General features: G+C 54.3%; 1 protein-coding gene across 1 annotated transcript in view; it reads right to left on the reverse strand.

Moving 5' to 3' along the window:
* The window catches only part of SLCO3A1 (solute carrier organic anion transporter family member 3A1), a 185,587-nt gene that overhangs the window by 30,086 nt on the left and 134,725 nt on the right, over positions 1-20,776 (reverse strand). Inside the window, exons 4-5 of the mRNA XM_006905341.3 lie at positions 12,951-13,049; positions 4,354-4,617 (exon numbers count right to left, since the gene is read on the reverse strand). Coding sequence (XP_006905403.3) covers positions 4,354-4,617; positions 12,951-13,049 — 363 coding nt within the window. The remainder of the gene's footprint in view (positions 1-4,353; positions 4,618-12,950; positions 13,050-20,776) is intronic.

Raw genomic sequence — 20,776 nt, forward strand, 5'->3', positions numbered from 1 at the left:
ATTCACTCACTCATCATTCACTCATTCACTCACTCATCATTCATTCACTCACTCATCATTCATTCATTCACTCATTCACTCATCATTCACCATTCATTCATTCATCATTCGCTCACTCGTCATTCATTCATTCACTCACTCACTCATCGTTCATTCATTCATTCACTGACTCACTCATCATTCATTCACTCACTCAATCATTCATTCATCCATTCATCCACTCATCATTCACTCGCTCACTCATCATTCATTCATTCATTCATTCAACCAATACCACCTACGTGCCAGGCACTGTGCTCTGCAGTGGAAACAAAATGATGATAAGACCTTTGTCCCTGGACAGCCCACAAGCCTTGGGCAGATGAGGACACACTGGGAGGCACTATGAAGTGGGGTACCAGGCGCCCCGCAGGGGCAGTGTGCACGACAGAAACGCGGCTGATCCAGCACCAGGCTTGTGCCCAGAGGGGCTGCACTGGGCGGGGGGAGGTCCTGGGATGGTGGGGACCAAGGCGGGAAGGGCGTGCCAGGCAGCGACAGCGGCGAACAGCAGAGTATGCTGCAGGAACCACACACAGAGCTTGATGGGCAAGGTGCGGGGACGTGTGGCTCCGGAAGGGGCCTGGATCACGACCATCGAGGTCCCTCCATGCAGGTGACACCGGAGACAACGTCCAATAAAACACAAAACTATGGACGTGAGATTTAACGCACCTGCCGATGGCAAAACCTGGGTACTTCTCATCACAGCCCCCCGAATTCCTTCCTCACTCACTCTGGATCTAGCCTTTCACGAAGGATTCTGCAAACTCTGAGCTTCTCGACTGGGGAGGCCACCCCAGATGTGGTCCTGGCCCCCACATGACATAGGAAAGGGGGGACGTGGACACAGAGCTGGACACAAGAGGAGGGAAGCGAGGGGCTGAGACACGTCCTGGAAGACGAGTCAGCAAACATTCTGGGGCATCTGAGGAACAAGGCCAGGGATGAGGGGTGTCAGAGCCAGCGTGCAGAGGAGAAGTCATCTGGCAGCGTAGCCGAGATACAAAAATGTGTCTTAGATTTACAGACTTCCACTTGGAGGACACTGGGGTTTAACAAATCCAAGCATTTGTTCGCTTGCCTTTGCAAAATAGTTATGTGACAGGCACCGTCAGATGGGGACTTCTGGGCTGAGCGGGACGTAAAGAGTGACAGCTGCTCCACACAGTTCTGGACCAAGACTCTGAGCCTTCACCTCTACCTCTGATAAGAGCCGCAGAGCCAACAGATAACTGACTTTGCTGGGGATAGACCCTCAAAGCCTGCTTTTTGGGGAGAGTGCCTGAAAAGTGAACCATGGAGCCCAGACTCCTACATCCCCAGAGCTGAGGTTCCTCATCTCCAAACTGGGAAAAGTAACACTGACCTTACCCAGCGGCTGCAAAGATGGACCCCGACAGCGTGTTAAGGCCAAAGGGAGTTTAACGACAAGGCCGAGGCTGCACGGGTAGGAAGTGGCTGAGCTGGACTTGATCCCGGGTGAGCAGCCCCACCTGCTCTCCCAGATGCAGGGGAGACCACCTCCGTCCCAGCAGAGAGGAGGGTGGAGGGGCTGCCCTCGATGCAACACCAGCTCACTTCAGGGACCTCTGCCATCTGCGGAGCATGGGAGGGGACACAGATTGATGGCTGAAGAAGAAACTCATTTGCAAGCACAAATGCAACATGAGAAATTTCATCACATAGATTTTAGGGAAATGTTAATTCCTGTGCTGTGTGCAGCGCTGCTGAGCTTACCTGCACCCATGAGTACGTAGCGTGGGGACCTCTGGGCCTTGGAGGCTGCAAAGCGGATGAGTTTGGGAGCAGCAGAAAGCACCGTAGGGTTCTTTAGGTAGAAATGCCCATGCGGCAAGAACGCTATCGCACATGGAGTAATGCAGGGTGGAAACCCCCACGACCCCTCCCTCTCCGTGTGCTGGCGTGTTTTACGAGTTCGGCAGCTCGCTTCACCGTATTATGGCTCCTAGGGGTTCTTCTAGAGAGACTACTTTCCTCTCCTGCGGGGACATCCTTTAGGTCTGTCATGGGACCTACTGCCTCAGGGAAGTGCTAATTCTAAACTAAAAATCATTGATCATCAAAAGTGGAGCCCACGCGTATACAGGTCACAAGCTATGATCAACTATGGTCTAGTGAGTCTCAGACAAGTCTCCCCAACTGTGTGCTCGTCAGCTCAGCCACCACACGTCCAAGGCTCCCCTCGCCAGGGCATGGACTCTGCCTACTGCATGCCTCCGCCTGCTACAACACAAGCTCCAGGACAAAAGCTGCCTGGGGTCACCGGCTGTGCCCCTGGAGGCCAGCGGGGTCTCAGTAAATACTGACCGAATCGAACAAATGAGTTAATGAGTTACCTGAGTCGTAATCCAAGAATCCTGAAGCTGTGACAGCCCTCAAGACTGAGCTCCTGCCGGCCCGTCCCCGTATTTACGAAACCTCTGCCCACGCTGACACCACTCTGGGCTGGCCTCGCTGGCTGGCCGGTCTGTCCCTACACTCTATCTGTTTCATCTTTGTATAGCCAGAGATGAAAGGTGAGAGATGACCGGTGTGTAATGATGGTCATCAGAGCCATCGTCGGCAGGGCCATCGTCATGGGACGGGAAAAGACCTAGAAAGACCGTCCCCTGCCTAGGGCTACCGCGTCCCCTTGCAAGGCTCACTCTCGTGCCAGCCCCATTTATTCCCTTGGGTCTGGTTCCCAGGACACTGTGGCCGGCTGTGCTGTCAGGGGAGTAGCAGGCATCACTCTCTAGCCACCAGGGGCTCCTGAAGCAGATCTGCTTGGGGACCTCTTTTCTGAAGCACATCCTCCCGGGGAGTCCAAGCCGAAACCACCTCAGAGGACACAGCGTGAGTGGCCATGTACCAATGTCTCCTGGAACTCAACGAGATGGACTTTACGATCTCTTCCGAGTAATTTCACATCACAGCCTTGGGGAGACGCCATCGCAAACACGGGGGGTCAGACGCGACATGCGGTTACGGAATTCGCTCTTTCGGGCATTAGCACAAGTGCTGTGACCTCCTCACGGGCTGATGGGTACTATGAACAGTCTTCTCTGGGAGCTGCTCTGATGCTCACGAGCGCACTGTGGCTGGGGAGTGACGTTACGATTCTGCACGCGTGGGCATGAAGTGGGGAGAATCAGCGATCGCGGGGCTGGTCGAGAGGAGAATGGGGATCTGGGCTCACGACGGCCTGAGGCCACCCCCATGCTTCTCGAGAGCATCTCCAGGAAGGAGGCTTGGGAGACGGACTTTCTCCAGATCCCTCAGCCGAGCGCCGCGGGGCTGCAGCTGCTGCAGAGCCTGCCCGGCTGGGAGCCCAAGTCCCTGCGAAGAGGTGACCGTCTACCTTTCTCCCTCCGCGGGCACCTGGAGAAGCAGTGCCCGGTCTCACTCCTGGTCATTGTAAAAAATGCAGCCGGTTCTTCCAGGGACCTGAAATCGGGGGTCCTGTGAGCTAAGGAGCACAGTATAAACCTCGCAGCGGGGTGCATGTGTGTGCGTGTGTGTTTGTGTGTGTGTACACGTGTGTGTGTCTGTGCACATGTGCGACAGAAACAGCTTTTGAGGCTGTGCTGTCATTTTCCTCACTTTTAAGAGACCGAATGTGCCAAATACGGAATTGACTGGGGTGGGGGGTGGGCTGGGGTCGGGGGAGGCGTCTCCCATTCTCCTTCGGCGGCGTTGTACTTCGCCACCGTCTCAGCAGAAATGTATTTCTTCCTTTTAGAAATGATTGCGAGCACTTGGCAGCACTCTGAAGTGTGACTCTGTTATTAAGACTGAGTTAATACTTCTTTCCAGAAGAACACGCCTCTCATCTTTCACACAGAAGATGGAAGGACAGAGCTAACCTAGAGCGGCATACTTCGGCAGCGGCTTTTTAAGAACGCCTGCGTCGGGCAAAGGGAGTGAACTTCAAAAGTCCTTTACTGCTTCGCGGCGCCTGTAAGTGGCCTTCGAGGGCGTTCTATGAAATGTCTAGCGTCCTCCCCTCTTCCGCCTTCTCGCTTCTGCAAACATTGATATTTATTATACCTCGGGTGCTACGTTAGCCACTGGGGCTTCCGCTGGGGCTATCAGTCGGCTGTCCCTTCCCTAAAGTGTAGCCACTTTGCTTTCATTATTAGGACACTGAATTCTCAGAACTAAGTTACGCACAAGGCTGGAGAAGCGAGTCATGCAAAACAAATGCGATCCGTCTCACGACCCCCAGCACCCAGTCCTGAGTGCTGCCCCTCACCCCGCCGCCCTCGATCACCCCATTACTCTGGCCTCCCACAGACGAGGCGTCCTTACCTCTCAGCTGCTGGAAGCAGGAGGCACTGCTGTCTGGCTCCAGGGGGTGCCTCAGGACCCCGTTGCTGGGCTTGGGTCTCTCGTACTCTCTTTCGGGGAGCATGGCCTGCTCGCTCTCCATGGCGGGGTCTGAGTGTGGGGGCAGAGACTGTGGAAACCCGAACATCAAGAGGGAAGAGAAGAAGAGTAAGGCACCGCAGAGCAGAAAGCCGCCCCACCAGGCTCCGATCCAGCGGGGGTCGTCCGGAGTGATGTCCAGGTTGCCTGCAATCAGAGAGGGCGGAGTTAGCAGGCGGGGAGGCGGCGGGGCCGGCGTCGGGCTGAGCTCGTTCAGTCGGCCGTACGGATGGGCCGAGGGCTCTGCGCAGGGCCTGGGGCCGCGGGGCCTGGATGCCGGGCAGAGCGGCCCGTCCTGCACGTCGGCGCTTCTGTTTCTGCCAAAGCTGACGACTGATCGCTTTCCTTCCCTAGTTTTCCCGTCTACCCCGTGCTTGTATCGGTCTAAATACAAACTGCCAGAAGCCAGACATCCTCTGAATTTAGGCTGAAACGGACCGACTGGTTTGGCACAGCGGCCGAGGTGTGCTAACAGAAACACGAGAAAACCACCACAGTTACTCCTCAAGGGTATATTTTCAGGAGGTCGACTCACTCATACCCCACCCCGACCCCAAACGCAGCTAATCTGACATCCCATTCGACACCCCGCTCTCTGTCTTAAATCGGTGTCACAGATCATCAGGGGTGGCATGGAACGGAAGTCAAGAGCCGGGATTCCTGGGTGGAAACCCTGCCCACTGCTCATTCTGTGACCTCGGCCCCGTGATCTGAACTCTGTGCCTCAGCTGACTACTCTGCACAGCACCGGCGCTCACGGCAGGAGTCACCCCCATCAGGGGTTCGGGAAGACTAAACGCGCCACACCAGTCCTAAAGCGCTCCGGAGAGTTCCTGGCACCGGCTTGAGCACTTAATCGATGCAAGCTTCGTATGTACAGCTCGAGGCCTGTTTCCAAGCTGTTCGTGGACTGGTCAATCACACCTCGGTGATGGCCTGTGGTTTGAGGCCGTCCATCCCTCTCCTGGAAAGCTGTGCAGCCAACTTATACTCTTAAAGGCAGCATGCGCGTGGCTTGGCTGTCTCGTACCATTATTTCTTCGACTTGCCAGCTGCAGTCACAGAGACGTAGACTGCAGCTTACCCCTTGGGGGATTTTTTCCCCCTTCTCTCCACAATTCCCTTTCGTAGCAGCACTCCCAGATGAGCTGCTTAGAAATGTCTCTTTGACAATCATCGCATGCCCCTCGAGCCTGGAAGGAAACTCTGAGAGACCTGGGCCATGGCACATGAGCTAAGAATTAACAAGGCTGAAAGCTTGGACCAGATGGATGGACAGACTTGGAAAAAAAATAACCACAAACACCAGATGACCACCGTTTGGAAAAGGCTCTCCCTGAAGACTCTTTGGCGAACACTGAGGACGATGCCAGCCGTCATTCACCGAGGGCTTCCTGTGCACCAGGCCATATGCAGAGTGCATCCTTAAGTGTCCCAGTTAGCCCTTCCCGCAGTCCTATAGAGTCTTTTATGATCCCTATTTTACAGAGCTGGAGAAACTGAGGCTTTGAAAGGTTGGGGACCTCGTCCTAGTTCACAGAGTTAAAGATGGAACACCAGCATTCAGATGCCGAGGGCCATGCTTTTTACCACTCTGCTACACTGGAGACCCCTCTAGATTGGTTGGACCTTGTTTTGGGCTCCCTGGAGGCCCCTCGGGACATGGTCAACTCCTGTGCTTTGTGCAATAAGCCTAAGACCACCGGCTCCACTGGTAGGTGGGAGGTCAGCTTTTGGAACACCGCTGCTCTCTGTCCTGCATACAGCAATATCCAGGTCCCTGCGATGGTCCAGATGCTTCTGCAGAGCTGCCCGCTGGAGAGGACCGCGTGTGTCAACTTTGCTGGGCTTGAGGGTGAATCCGGGCTCCGCTACTTACAAGCACGTGATCCTGGGCAAGCTCCTTACCCTTCCCGAGCCTTAGTGTCATCATCTGCAAAATACAGATGACATCCAAGGGCGAGGCAGTGAGCGAGAATCACCTGACACACAGTAGGCTCTTTGTATACAGTAGCTCTTAGTATTTATACTTTTAGGTAGACGTAATATTATATCTCATTTATATGAACCGGAATTTTGAGATTAATTTTTTTTTTTTTTTTTTAATGAGGGTGGCTTGGAAAAACACGAGGTGATCTTCAAAGCATCTTTATGCAAATAAGAAAGGAAAAAAGAGTCCGGCTGCCTTGGGCAGCCGAGCAGGGACGCTCTCCCCCGCCACCGACAGCGTGTCTTCCTTCACCCACTGCCAAGCAACAAAGGAAAACAAAAGACGGTAAAAGCAAGCTGCAGTGTCCCCCTCCACTGTCTACGGGCTCCACCAAGGGGGGACTGAGAGCTGCCAGCTGTGCGCCAGTTGACACGAATCCTGGCAGTTGTCTGAGGGAACGAAATGAGTAGCACGTGGAGCCGTGGTTCGGTTAGGAAGTGAGTGACTCCCTTCTGCGTGGGAGACAACGTCCCGGGCAGAGGAGCGGCCGTGGGGGACGTGGCCGTGGACGTGGCTGTGTCAGCTCGCTCCCCGTAGGTGCCTGCAGGTGCGCAGAAAGCCAGCGTTTGCTCGCGGCTTGTAAGACGGGGTAGAGCACGGGACCTGTGTCAGAACGGATATATATATATATTTTTTCCTCTGTTTCGAACATGCAGAGCCCTGTGGCACGCTGAGAAGAAACCAGGAGGCTTTGGCGCCCGCCGCCCGCAGGACGGGGTGGGCTAAGCCGACAGGGTTTCAGCCTTGAGATTTTGGTCGTTCTTGGGAGGGCGAGGGACGCGGGAACCCAGTCTGAGCACCGTCTTCTCTCAGGGCTTCCTTTCTCGGCCCATCTCCACAGGGAATGGCGTGTTCATGAGGCATTTTGGCGACTTGGCTCGGCAGACAACGGCTCCAGTATGATCGATGCTGAGGGAGAGTCGCCCGTGCTGGCTGGCAAAGGGCGGTGTGGTGGACGTCATCGATGTCTGCGTCTGGGGTCCTCCTCGCTGTGAAGTCAGGTGTCACCTGGCGCTGTAGTCTTCCCCCGATGAAATGCGGGCAGGGGGACACGCGACACCTCACTTCTGTGTGGAGGTAGGTACGTACGAGCTGCTGCGTCACGTGCCGTGCCGTGTTCCACGGACGGACCGTGGAAATGTGTGAAATCCTCCTAAGCTGGTGCGTGAGAAGCTACGATGAACAAAATGTCCTTGCCGATCTGACCTGCTTCGGGTAAATAGCACGAGCGAGAAATAAACCTTTAGTACATCTAAGTCACTCAGCTTTGGGGGAGTGTTTGTTACCGCAGCAGAACCCAGCCTACCCTGACTGATACAAAAGGCTTAGGGAATAAAAATTCATGCTCTTTAGTTAACAGTGGCCCTAGGCAGGCGTGGAATAGCAAAAGTTAATGTTTTAGGTAAAGTGTGGAACGAGGCGTGAAAACCTCTTTACTTCTCTTTCAATCTGCTTCTGGTTGGGATCTTGATCTTAAAAACACGGCTGCAGTTCCAGCCTTTTGGTGAAGGCTGTTGTCAGTCAGACGCCCAGAACAGAGCTGAAAAGGACGGGGTGGGGGCGGGACCCCAGGCGCGGCACCCTCAGGGCCCTCTGTGAGTGGACTGGCGGAGCTCCCTCCGGCCATCTGTCCCCCTCGGTCGTTCCGAGCACTGAGGAGAGATGGCTGAGCGGAAGCAGACGCGGAGCAAGGAGAACCTCACCCTGGGTCACCGCGACGGACGCGGCTGCCTGCCGTGGGGCATGGCCGGGGCCTGCCTTGCACAGGGGTCGACAGGCTTAGAAGGATTCCCGTTTTGCAAGTTCCATTTTTCTCACCCTTCCACGTCCCGCACCACGTCTCGGAATCTGACATTCGGAGTGTTTTTGTGGCTCTGCTGGGTAAGTTCGGCAAGCTTTGGGCAGCCGACTGCTCTCTCTGCTGAAGGTCACGTAAACGTTTGGGATGGAGCTGTCCTCTCTTTTCCGAGGACCATTACCATTACGGGTTCGAAAGAAAAGTCGCCGGAAATAGGGTTGAACCAGCTTGAAACCAACCAACCGACCGACCCATGAGGATACTCTGGACTGCAAGGAGGACAGATCGAAGCAAAATGAGGACGTTAACTCCTCGCTCTTGGGCCATCCTGATGCGTAAGCGATGCTATGCCTCGCTGGGTAGGCCATTTGCCTATTTCTCTAACCTATTTTGATGAAACTTTTGCTCTGGGACCCAAGAATTCCAAAAGTATCGTTAAGTTACAGAGCTAATTAGAAAGTGGAGACAGGAAGGGGCTGAGGGTGGAGGGCAGCGTGGAGCCCTTGGGACACCAGCCGCGGGGCTAAGTAGTCCGAAAAGAAAGAATCTGGTGACAGCAGCCAGCCCTGGAGTGGCAGAGCGGGGCCTTGCAGCCTGTTGACCTTATTCAGGAAGCAAACAGACGGACATATCATCTGCCAGCTGCAAACACCGTGTGGTGGTCACACACCTCAGCATGAGTCTGTACGGTCTTCTAAAAGCCCCCACCCAAGGAAGGGGCAGCCTTCTGGCTCCATTTCCGGGGTGGCTTCAGGGGAGCGAGCTGCTCGGTTTGGGGCCGGACGGGCAGGCCTGGGCTTTGCATTCCCATAGCCGTGGGTGAGCCGACATCTCAGGTAACTCAGCACGTGTAACTCTCCCGTGCACTGACAACATGCCGGGTGCTGTGCCAAGGGTACGGCATGATGAACGCACGTTGTCCATGCACAGAGCCATGACACAAGCGTCCCCAGGCCCACGCAGCCTGTAAGGGGAGCAGTTGGGGTGCCACAGAAGGCTTGCTCCCAGCGCCAAGACTCGGAGCTCCTCACGGCAGGAGGATGCCTCGTCTGCTGACGGGAAAGTCTGAGGTTCCAACGAGGCGCTCCGTGAGCAGCTCTCGTAAGTGGTCCATGTGGGGTGCCGTTCTCATCAAACCTCTTCTTCTGAGAAGCCCGCCATGTGAAGCCTGGTCAGTCCAATGCTTTGGGGTGCCCTCTGCTACCAAGTCCTTCTTTTTCTTAGGTCCTGTTTGCGACTGGTCTCCGTTTTACGATGCTAGTCTAAAAAAGGAATTCTGGAGGCACCACTATTCCTTCCTCGGGCTGTGGGAGGCGGCCTCTAATCTCCTTAAGAAGAGGGGTACAGGAAGCTACGCCGGGAACAAGCACCGATCAAAACCGGCAGCGGCAGGATCCCTCTGTCTAAGCGAGCTGAGCAGGGCCACCTTCCCTGGGGAGAGGCCACAGGGGTCTCTCCATCCCACAGTGGGCTTTTCCTACCACCCACCTCCCCTGCACCCCACTTCACCTACTCACAGACTTCACCCAGACTTCCTCACTGGCCTCCCCCTTCCAACCCTGCTTCTCCTCAGCCACTGCCAGGCCGAACGAGGGGAGGCACATTCTCCCTTCCGTCTGCCTCATAATGGGGACCCCCATGGCCCTGCCTGGCCTGCCTCCCCACAGTTCCAGGCCACTGCTTCCCCCACCCCCCAGCTCTCCGCTGGGGTTCTAGAACCAAGTGGCGGTGTGCATGGCCTCTGCATATTCGTGCTTAAGGACACGCTCCTAGAGTTTGGACGGTCTAAAAGAGAGGGGCTCTGCCTTATTTGGCGTGTAAGAGCTAGGGGAGGGCCACCCCTAAAACAACCGAGAACCCCATGCTCGAAATACAGCCCCAAACCACTCGCAGACAGAACAAGTTTCAGTCAGTCACAAGGCTGAGAAAAATAAAAGCTGCTGGGAACTACAGAATCCTGTGGCTGGCTCCCTCGCGGAAGAAGTTACATTCTCCTGCCCTCTACTGGCGCAGAGCAGCGCCTTCCGACACGAGACAAAAGACTGAGTCGCAAGGCATCCTTCCGATTCGAGAGACACGGTCTCAGAATACCCGAGAGAAGCCTGCCCAGACAGAACGGAAATGCACCCCTCTGCCCGACTCGAACTGCGAATGAGCCCAGGCCCACGGGTGAGGTGGCTTCACATTGGGCCTTGAAGGATGGGGACGGATGTTGGACCCAACGGGGTGGGGACAGCACGCCTGGCCGAGAGAAGAGCCTGAGCAAAGGCACGACACGCTGAGGGCACGGTGAGCGGAACAGCTAAGCCACCTCCAGCCACCAGTCTACCCGTCGGCCAGCCAGGCACTGAGAAAAGACGCTACTTCATTCCCAGGAGGGAGCCTGTTGAGGGGGCGTTTGACGTGGGAATGAATATTCGCACGCGTGCTCAGGACACCTAGGTCTACACAGATAGAGCCCTTGGCCGGGGGACGTCCCTGTACCTCTCTAGGCCTCGGTTTCCTCATTTGCAAAATGAAGGAGGTGGGAGAGAATGATGTCTGCGGTTTTCTTTGCTGAAACGATTCTGGGCATCTACAGGCCTTGATTCGAGGGGCCACCGCTGGGCTCCTGAATGCAAAATACGCTGCCCGGCCATGTGTCTTCTTCTCCCTCCAGGTGGCCTTCTTCACTGCACCCGGAGCGTGACCCTTCCCCCAACCCCGTCTGCCATCCCTGCCTCGTGCTGCCTTTGGGGAAGTGACGGAAGCCGGCTTCTTTGTCCGCATAAGCAAGATGGCAGCAGCCTCGCTTCATCTGTTGTTTCTCTGACCCTCATCCCGCTTGGAAGAGGGTTTGAAGGGCCAAGTGACCACCACAAAGCAGCAGAGTTCAATCCCCACCCCCCCCAAAGGATCCAGCCCTTTAAAAGAATCAATAAATAAGGCTGCGTTTAATTCTAGCTACAAGTAAATATATCAGTGGGATTAATGGAGTAGATCACAAGGTGACTTGACTGGATTTAAAGCCGCATTATTTCTTCGGGGTGAATCAGTGAACGCAGCACGGTCACGAGATGACGTGCGGAGAACACTGTGACGGGGAGTCCTCACTGATCCCGGGGACACATCGGCATCAGAAGCTGGACGGGCTTCCTGCTCGCTGTTTTCACAGAGAAAGGAAATGCGCCTTCTCTACTCCATTGACTGCACAGGAAGATAGTGTCTCCTTTGGGACACTTTTCGGTCGCGTTGTGACCATCTGTGGCAGGCAGTATCTAAGAGTCTACGACGATGCCCAGGCCTTGGCATTCTCGTCCTTAGGTCACGATCCCTTCTCAGTATGGACTGGAATGAGCAGCTTGCTTCTCAATACACAGGATGCAGCAGAAGCAATGAGCTGTCACTTCTGAGACTGGGTTCTAAAAAGACCAAGGCTTTTGTCTCAAAGGCTCTCTCTCACCCCTTGTGGGGAGCCACGATGGCACAGCCCAGGTGAGCTCTGAGATGCCTGCAGGCCAGGTCGACACCTCGATCGCAGCCTCTGTGAGAGACCCTGAGCCAGAACCACCCAGCTCGGCCGCTTCTGGATTCCAGATCCGCAGAAATCAACTGTGAGATAGTAACTGTTGCTCTAAGTCACTAAGTTTGGGGTAATTTGTTACACAGCAATAGACAACGAATACACCATATGAGTAGCTTTGGCCACTGAAATGTAAGTAGAAACAATGTGTGTCATTTCTGAACAGAGGCTTCAACAGCCTGTGTACACCCTGCCACAGTCTGGTCGTCTGCTTTGGCAACTGGGCAGGCTGGGGTCAGATGAAGCTTCTGTGATCCCAGGTCCTGGAGTGACCACGATGAGCCACTTCTCAGTCTCCCCAGCACCACCAACCTGCACTGGACATACAGTGTGACCGAGGAATCAACTCTGTTTGTATAAAGCCACTCAGATCTGGGAACGGTCCGTTACCACGGCGTAACCCAGCCCATCCCGCCTCGCACACTGTTCGGTCAAAGTGTGCTAAGGAAGTGGAGGGTCCGGAGCAATCGAGAAACACACTGGCCCTCCCTGCTAAGGACACAAGAAGCGCTGATCGAAACGGCTGGAGTCGTGGTACATTTCCTCACAAGGGCCACCACCAGAGTGTCGCACAGGAAGGACTATCAAACATCCTGTCTCGTCAACCCCATTTGTGCCCTTGCACTTCCCGAACACGTGCTCCAACTTCGGGTGTAGAAAGCAGGGTCCTCATCGAGGCTGATGGACCAGCTTCCGCCCTATCCCCTCACTGGATTCTTACGGTACGCCTACGAAGCAGATCTAATATGCGATGAATGTGCGTGTACGGCGGGCACTTCCGCCCTATCCCCTCATTGGATTCTTACGGTACGCCTACGAAGCAGATCTAATTCTCATCACCCTCCGTTTACTGACGGGGAAAACGGATTTGAGAAGTCAAATCAATGACAGGGTTTCTTCAGCCTCTAGGCTGATGCTGGGAGGATGCAGACTTGAGCCCAGGCCCTCCAAACCCACTAGGCGAATGAGCTTTCTATCTAATCTCAGGCGGGCCACTGGCTTCAGAGGTGGACACATGAAGGCTGCCACTTCGTAGGAATGTCTTAGAACTCGTAAGTTGGGTTCTTTACAAGGGAGCGGGGGAGGGAATGGTTGCGGACGGCAGTTAGAAATTGAGATATGGTCCTTACTTGTGTCAATGAAGACAGCATCCACATAGATTTTGGTACAGAAAGAGCCCAGGATAAATCCACAGGCTGGTCCGAACACCAGCATCGTGAACAGGATTCCTGAAAAAAAGAGGAGACAAAAGGTCAGGTGCAAAGCAGAGGCCAGTCGATGAGCGAACTAGTCAGAGATCAAGGAGATTATTTTAGATCACTCAGGTGAGATGTCTGGTTATACAAATGACGTTACAGGAATTAGTGCAAAAATCCTAGAGGAGGAAAACCTTCATTCTTAATTTCGAGAAAGTCTATCGAAGCGCTCTATGTTACGCAAGAATTCTATAATATTTTTACAGGTTGATTTAAAACATGTGCGGGGCCCGATTACACTTATTTTTAGAGGACTCCATCGCACATCATACCAAACACTGAAATACAGACACACTTATCATTAAAACATTTTTCTGCCATACACATCTTTGGAAAAAAAAAAAACAACTGATTTCATTTTGCTTTCCCATCTATTTGTCATTATGTAATTCGTTTAATGTACGGTTGGCTACGAATTCTCAGCTCTCATTGTGCAAACTCAGGAACTCTTGTAAAGTGAGAAAAATTGGAGACACAAATTATTTACGAACGTAATAAAATGTTTATGGGCATTAAATGTGGCAAGTAACAAGGCTGATGTGATGGTATGCTTGAGAACATTTAATTAGGCACTTATTCATCTCGGCTTCGCAGGCTCCCCACCCCTGTATTTTGGAGTTGCTGTCCTTTGTTATTGTTAAGAGTTGTTCGGACTTGAGCTCTCCCGGAGGACTTGCAAAGACGGCTCTGGCTGGGCACGCGCTTAGGGAGCAGGAGGATACGGTACTTGGAACTTTTCACAAACCTTTTGGATCGCTTCAGAGAAAATACTGAGCTCAAATGAAAACCCACGGTCTCTAACTAAATTTCAATCTGGTAGCTATTACCCCAGCACTGACAGTTCTCCAGATCCTGGAGATAAATACAAGAGTAAAGAAGTGGCCGTTCCCTCAAGAAGCTGGCCACCTATGGGGACAATCGATACACATGTCAGCGCAACCCAAGCAGCCAGCACGGAGGGTGGGTGCTAATAAGTCCGCACGGGCTCATGGAGGACCAGGCAGGACATGACCCCCGCCGGAGGGAATCTGAGCTCCGTGGAGGGCCAGCGGCGGACGAACTCAGTGCTGTCACCACGAAACCACGCAGATGTGCATCGACGCAGTCGGTATTTACTGAGCTCCTTCTCTGCGCCAAGCCGTGTTCTCAGGAAGCGAGATTCGGCGTAGGGCCGGTCGGTCAACGCGCCCGGCCGTCCTGGAGCTCGTTGACTTGCACGGCGGGGCAGGGGAACCATCACGGCTTAAGGAACCACAGGCGGGAGGGAGCTCAACTGGTTTCTAAGACTCAGCAGAGCAACCCCTATCTGCGCCATAGACAGGAAGCCAGAACCCCGAACAAATCACTGGAGGGGCGCTTACGAGGAATGGCGTTTGATGAAGGACGGCGTGAAAGAGAACGGCGTCCGTCACGGGACTGGGCCGGGATCCGCGCTCGGCAGCATCTTCCTCTGACTTGGAGCAACCGACAAGTCCAAGTGTCTCGAAACAGTCGCCCCTATAGCCAGACGCAGATGCCCGAGCTCATCTTTATCGTGTTGACAGCAATCTGGGGAGGAACCGTCTCTGTTCTACTAGCACCCTAGCCCTGGTTCGCCCCAACTTAGATGGGGAGCCAAACGGAGAAAGCTGAGAAAGTCGGGGCTATTATCGGAAAGGTCTAGGATATGGGGATCTTTCAGGTATGGACTGGAATCGGGGGGCCTGTCCTTAGTGGGGTGGGATGAGAGAACGGAGCCAGCCTTGGCCCCATCCCCTGTGTGGACTGAAGGACCTTCTGCTTCAGGGCAAAATCGTGATGCCAACCACAAGGGACACGGCCCTCGGGGGCCTGGTGTTAGACAGGTGGCAAGCTGCTGGCCTGACTCACAGACCCTCCTCGGACTCACCGTGAGGCTGAGGTGGCTCCTCCCCTGCCAGGCCCACGAGGACCAGGGTGAGAACCTGCACACTGACGCCTCCCCCCGACCCCCATCCTAGCTTCGCCAACTGAGTCTGCAACTCCCTCAACAGTTTCACGGGCTGCATGTCCCCCCGGCCCCAGCAGCCCCCCTGCCCTTCGGGAGGTGCTCACGCTTCTGTACTGTCCAAAAAGGTCCTCGCAGGCCTCACCCCCACAACCTGAGCCTCTTTGTCACCACCGGCCACAGGATATCGGACCCACCCTAACACCGCAATGACAAAGACAGTGTGCTTCCGGCACGAGGGACGACCACTATCCCACAGAAGCAGACGAAAAGGCGCAGACACAGATGCTGCTCATGCGGACATCGGTTTATGACGACGAGTCCGTATAAAGCGGTGCGGGAAAGGCCAGTCTCCGTGGATGGTGCTGGGACAACTCGAACTTGTAGGGGGGTAAAAAAAAAAACCAGCAGCAGCTTCACCACTCCAGCTGGGTCAGCGGGGCGAAGGCCTCTGCCAACTCCGTCTGCTGCCGAAAGCCGAGCCAAACAGGCCGTCCAGAAACCCGGGGACCTCGACCAGCGGCCCGCTCACTTCGAAATCTGACAAGTCCGTCAGTATTTCCGAGGGTCACTGTGTGGGGAAGGACAAGAGTGACACCTGCCTTGACATGATGCACGTGCTCCCTGTGTCTCAGTTTGTGCCTCTGGGGAGTGGGCGGGCAACAGCCCCTCCCTCATGGGTCAAACGCACCGAAACGTTCCTGGAACTGACTTTCTCAAAAAGAACTCGAGCTGTTAGTTATTCTTGCTGGGGCTTCTAACGACAGATTTTGCTTCCTGTTGTAAATGAGTTTTACTTTTTTGATCACTTAGGCAAGAGATGCTCACCTTAGAGAATGTGGAAAATACAGAGCATCACATAAAAAAATAAATACCATAGCTCTCATATTTCCTTTTGGGCATGACGGCATGTGAACTGCATTTCTGCTCGTGTGTTTCTGCATTGGTGGAACCAGAGAGCTTCATTTAAAACACAAAACCTCTTTTTTTTTTTTTTTTTCCATTTTAAAAGAAACACATGCTCATGGAGATCTGAGACTGAACCGAGGCTGGAGAGGCATCATGACACGGTGGCCAAGAACACAGAGCTGGCCAGCGTCTGCACTCCCTAGCTGTGTGACCTTGAGAAAGTTAGTTACCTTCTCTGGACCTCCACGCTCCACCTGAGAGTGATGATAACGACGGTACCTACCCTCGCAAGGCTGCTTCGAGATGTAAGTGATTAATACACACGAAGGGCTTTCCACAGCGCCTGGCACACGGTAAGTGCTTAATAAATTCTAGCTATTATTATTATTCCCAGGAAGATGGCACAAATCACCATCTTTCACGATGCAGAAAAAAACATTGATATTCATTAGATATTCCCTTCCAGTCTGTCTCCATATATGACCTTTTTTTTTTTTTTTTTTAAGAATAATTTAAAAATAAATACCTAACATAGTCCTCCTAAAAAACCTGGAAACAAATGATAAGATTTTCTAAAGAACGCATTTTCTAAAGAACAGAATTATCTACTGCAGTAGAATTTAAGGTGCTGAAAAAAACCAGAATTTCAAGGGCCCTGCATTTCTCAGCTGCCCTCAGGACAGTGGCGAAGGGGAAAGCATGCAGACTAGATCCACGCCGCTCAGCGCTCAAGGCCACCGGGGCCTCATGGGACAGCTCTGACTTCTTAGCAGAGACTGAGACAGCATTGAGCAGGGCAGGGGAAGGTGGAGCTGAGGTTTCTGTGTGGCGCAGGATGAAAGAACCTCAGGGGAGTCTTGTTTTTTTTTTCTCTGGGGGGATCCTGATTTGCCTGGGTGAAGCAATGGCTTTCAATCCCTTCTGATGTAACTGAGGTTAAACAAAAAAAATTCTGACCCCATGGCAGGGTTCATGTTATGATAACCATTTTTTGTGGACAAAAAAAAATCAGAAGCTGAGAGAGGTTACTCAGTTGCCTCCAGGCCACACGGCTTGCACGTGATAGAGGTACATTTGAACTCAGGCCTCTAGGACTCCCTAGGTTCTTAGAGAAAGAACAGATAGGGCAGTGTGGTATAGCGGCGAAGCCTCTGGAATCAGCCAGACCTAAGCTTGGCTTCTGGCTACACGTCTCGATTTTTAGATGACTCATTTCCGAACTCTGAGTCTACGAATAAGAACACTGAGAATTAGATGCAGTGCGTGCAAAGCTACTGGTGCCTAGAAGATAGTAGATGCTTTCTAGAATTCTCTTTGTGTCTGAGGGATGGTGAGTTCCAGAAAGGAGGCCTGCATGGCTGGTCTCCCCTAAGCACGAGTCTCTGTTTCTTTAGCAGGACTCAGAGTCTCTCGATTTTAATCCTGAATGGAGACCCCTCAAGGGGGTGGAGTGCAGAAGCAGCTCAGGGCAGTTGCGGCTTTTTCCCACTAGAGGGCAGCATCAGCCCAGAAAAGACACAGTCCCGGCTTCTCGCGCTTCATGTCCTTCCCTTCCCAACTGCCCACAAAACAAACCCTGCGTCAGCACGTTGCTTCCCGCCCTCCCACCTGCCTTCTGTGCCCTCGATTTATACACATGAATTCTTCCACCTTGACATCTGCAGACCGAAAACGGCTCCCCTAAGGAAGAGTGTTCGCATCACACTTTGCATGAATAAAACATAATCCATGAACAGCAGGAAACCACAAAACATGGGACACATATGTCTCCGGGGCCCACTGCCAACAGCCTGATGGCATTACATCACTCACCTTGCTTACCTCTCAGGGACAGGTGGAGGGAAGTGGGGATGAGGCCACCACGCACCGCCGAACACAGACTATGCACCAGACGCAGCATGCCGTTTGGGTAACAGAATTATCCCGACATCGCAAAGTTTATAAACAAACCATCAACGCTGCTAAGGCCACGCGGGATGGGCAAGAGTTTACAAGCCGTTCCCCACCGTGTCAGAACTGTCCCTTCCTAAGCCAGTCATATTCCCGGGTCGCACACTGGAATCATCTGGGAAACTTTTAAAAACAGTATTAACGCCGAGGTCCTGCCCCCCGGGGTCGGGCGCAGCTGGTCCGGGGTGCAGCCCGAGCACCGGTATGTTTTCCAAGCTCTCCAGGTGATTTTATGTGTGGCCAGATTGAGGGCCGCTGGGCTCTGTCCTTTACCCAAAATGCATCTGGGCATGGAGGAAGAGGGAAGGACGAGACTGTGATCACCATGTGACGTCAGCCCTGAAAGGTGGACGGGCAGCCAGACGCCGAGTGTGGCCAGAATGAGGTCACTGAGCACGGCGGCAGAACCCGGATCTCTCTTGTGCAGCCAGCCACGGCAGCCCCGTATGCCATCACAACTGTGCATCCGACTACGGCAGCGGTCCCCAAGCTCTGTGGCACCAGGGACCGGGGCTCCTATGAGAATCGAACGCCTGACGATCTGAGGTGGAGCTGAGGGAGTGACGCCGGCGCTGGGGAGTGGCTGCAGATATAGATGAAGCTTCGCTTGCTTGTCCACCACTCACCTCCTGCTATGGGGCCCGTTTCCTAACAGCCCATGGACTGGTTCCGGTCCATAGCCCTGGGGGTAGAGGACCCCTGGACTACAGAACTTGGCCTGGTAGACCTGGTGTGGCCCCTGGTGCTGTCTGGTTTCTTAGTCTTCAGCCCAGTTTCTCTCTCCCCTCCGTGTACCAAAGGTCTGCTCTCCATGCAAAGCCTGCCTTGAATGCCACCTCCTCCAGAGGGCCTTCTGAGATTTTTTTCACTTCTTCCCTTCCCTCTCCTGCCATGGCACCTAGGCTGAGAATACTTCCATAGTGCTGCTTATAGTCCGCCTGAATATAAAAATAAAGTTCCCTGTATTAGGCATGCCATAATAATGGCAGGCCTAGGAAAGGCAGAGAACCTTGTTTTCTGCAGGGGCGATAGAGCCCTTTGCCTGGAGGAGGAACCCAATGTCTGTCTGTTAAACTATGAACTGATTACTACCCACAGGAAGCCCCAGCGTTATGGAGAACCATGTGTCTAATGGAGGTCACACGACACGAGGCTAAGCGTCCTGGGGATGCTCGGGAAGGACATGGACTTGGTCAAAGCTGCAATGTTGGCAGCCTTGTTTTACCCAGCCAGCTGCCAACCTTCTCTTTCTCCCCTGCTGCCCAGCAAGGCCCTACCAGGGTGAGGGCACATGTGCCTTTGGCTGGCCGGCCAGTGGGCATAGGCATGTGATGCCCACAGGGAAGAACCCACTGTCAGCTGCGGCCAGCCTCTGGTGGCTCCCTGGCCAGTGCCCCTGTGGGAATCACACCTCAGAGCTGGAGCTGCCTTTGAATTTTCCTGCAGCTTTATTTGTATGAGGCGGGTCCCACGGAGCACGGCTGGGTCTGGCTGACTCTTTGAAGCAAGTGAGAACACGCTCGTCCTCCCCTACCCTCCGTTAAAGCCCCTGAGAAACGCTGGGCCCGCGAGCGATGAGGCTACCGGCTGATGAACAGAGAACAGGGTGAGCACTAGGGAGCCACGAGCCATGCAGGCAGGAAACCCACCCACAGGAACAGGCGACGCCTTCCTGAGGGGCCGCTTCCTGCTGGTGGGCTGAGCCAGGCAGGGTCTTCCTAGAAGCTCGTCGGCAGGTCCTCTAATGGGGGCGAGTTTCATGGCTTCTGCCACCCCCACTCTCGGCCTCCGGCAGGCGGCACTAGAGAGATGGCTGGCGGGAAGCTTAGCCTCTGGGCCCGTGGCCACCTCAGCAGGAGGCCGTGCTCAAGGCATGTGACCTGCCTCAGACGGGGGAGTTCCAGCGGAACCGGGTCCCCCACATCCATTTGTTGAAGCCCTAATGCCCCACAAGCTCCGATTGTGACTATGTTTGGAGACAGGGCCTTTAAAGAGGCGATGAAGTTGGAATGAGGCCTTCGGGGTGGGCCCTAATCCAGTGGGACTGATATCCTTAGATCAACAGATGAGGACACAGACACACGCAGGCAAGACCACGTGAGGACACAGGGAGAAGGCGGCCGTCTGCCGGCCGGGGGGACAGGCCTCCGAAGGAGCCGGCCCTGCCGGCAGCACCTTGATCTTGGACTTCCAGCCTCCAGAACGGTCAGAAAACCAAGGTCTGTTGTTTAAGCCACGTGTTTTGTGGGACATTGATGTGGCAGCTCGAGCAAACTAAGACGTCTCGCCGGACCAGTGTGAAGACCGCATGTGACAGACGGCACGTGGCAGCGTATCTGGAAACCGACGAGCGCCACCCAAATGGACACGGGGCATCCGATGTGTCAGGCGAGTCAACGAACACTCACGAGGCCGGCCCAGCACTCGCACGCGGCAGGCGGGGATCGACACACAGGGCCCTGTGCGAGTGTCAGGGCTGTGTCCGTCTGCGTGGGACCCCCGTCTACTTTGCCACGGCTGCACCCCGCGCTGCGCCCTCAGGAGGCCGGTTCTGGAATAGGTTTGCTGAACGCTGTACACAGACAGGTGGGTTTCGTGCAGGGTGTGGGCGTGAAGGGGGGTAGAAGAACCACAGGGACCCAGACGAGGGGAAAATCTTATTCAGCGCCGAGGGCTGGAGTTGGGCTTTTGAATCGGGACTGTTACTAGTGACGATGATGGTGGTGGGGACAGTGGTGCCGACAGCTGGCCAGCTGAGGGCTGGGCGCTATGCCCTCCCTCATTTGGTCCTTGCCATAACCCTGGCAGCAGGTACACGCCTGTCTTACCCGGCAGGAAGCCGAGGCACAGAAAGACCAAGTGGCCCCATGGTACT

Source organism: Pteropus alecto, unplaced genomic scaffold (assembly GCF_000325575.1).
Source record: "Pteropus alecto unplaced genomic scaffold, ASM32557v1 scaffold60, whole genome shotgun sequence".
Lineage (NCBI taxonomy): Eukaryota > Metazoa > Chordata > Mammalia > Chiroptera > Pteropodidae > Pteropus > Pteropus alecto.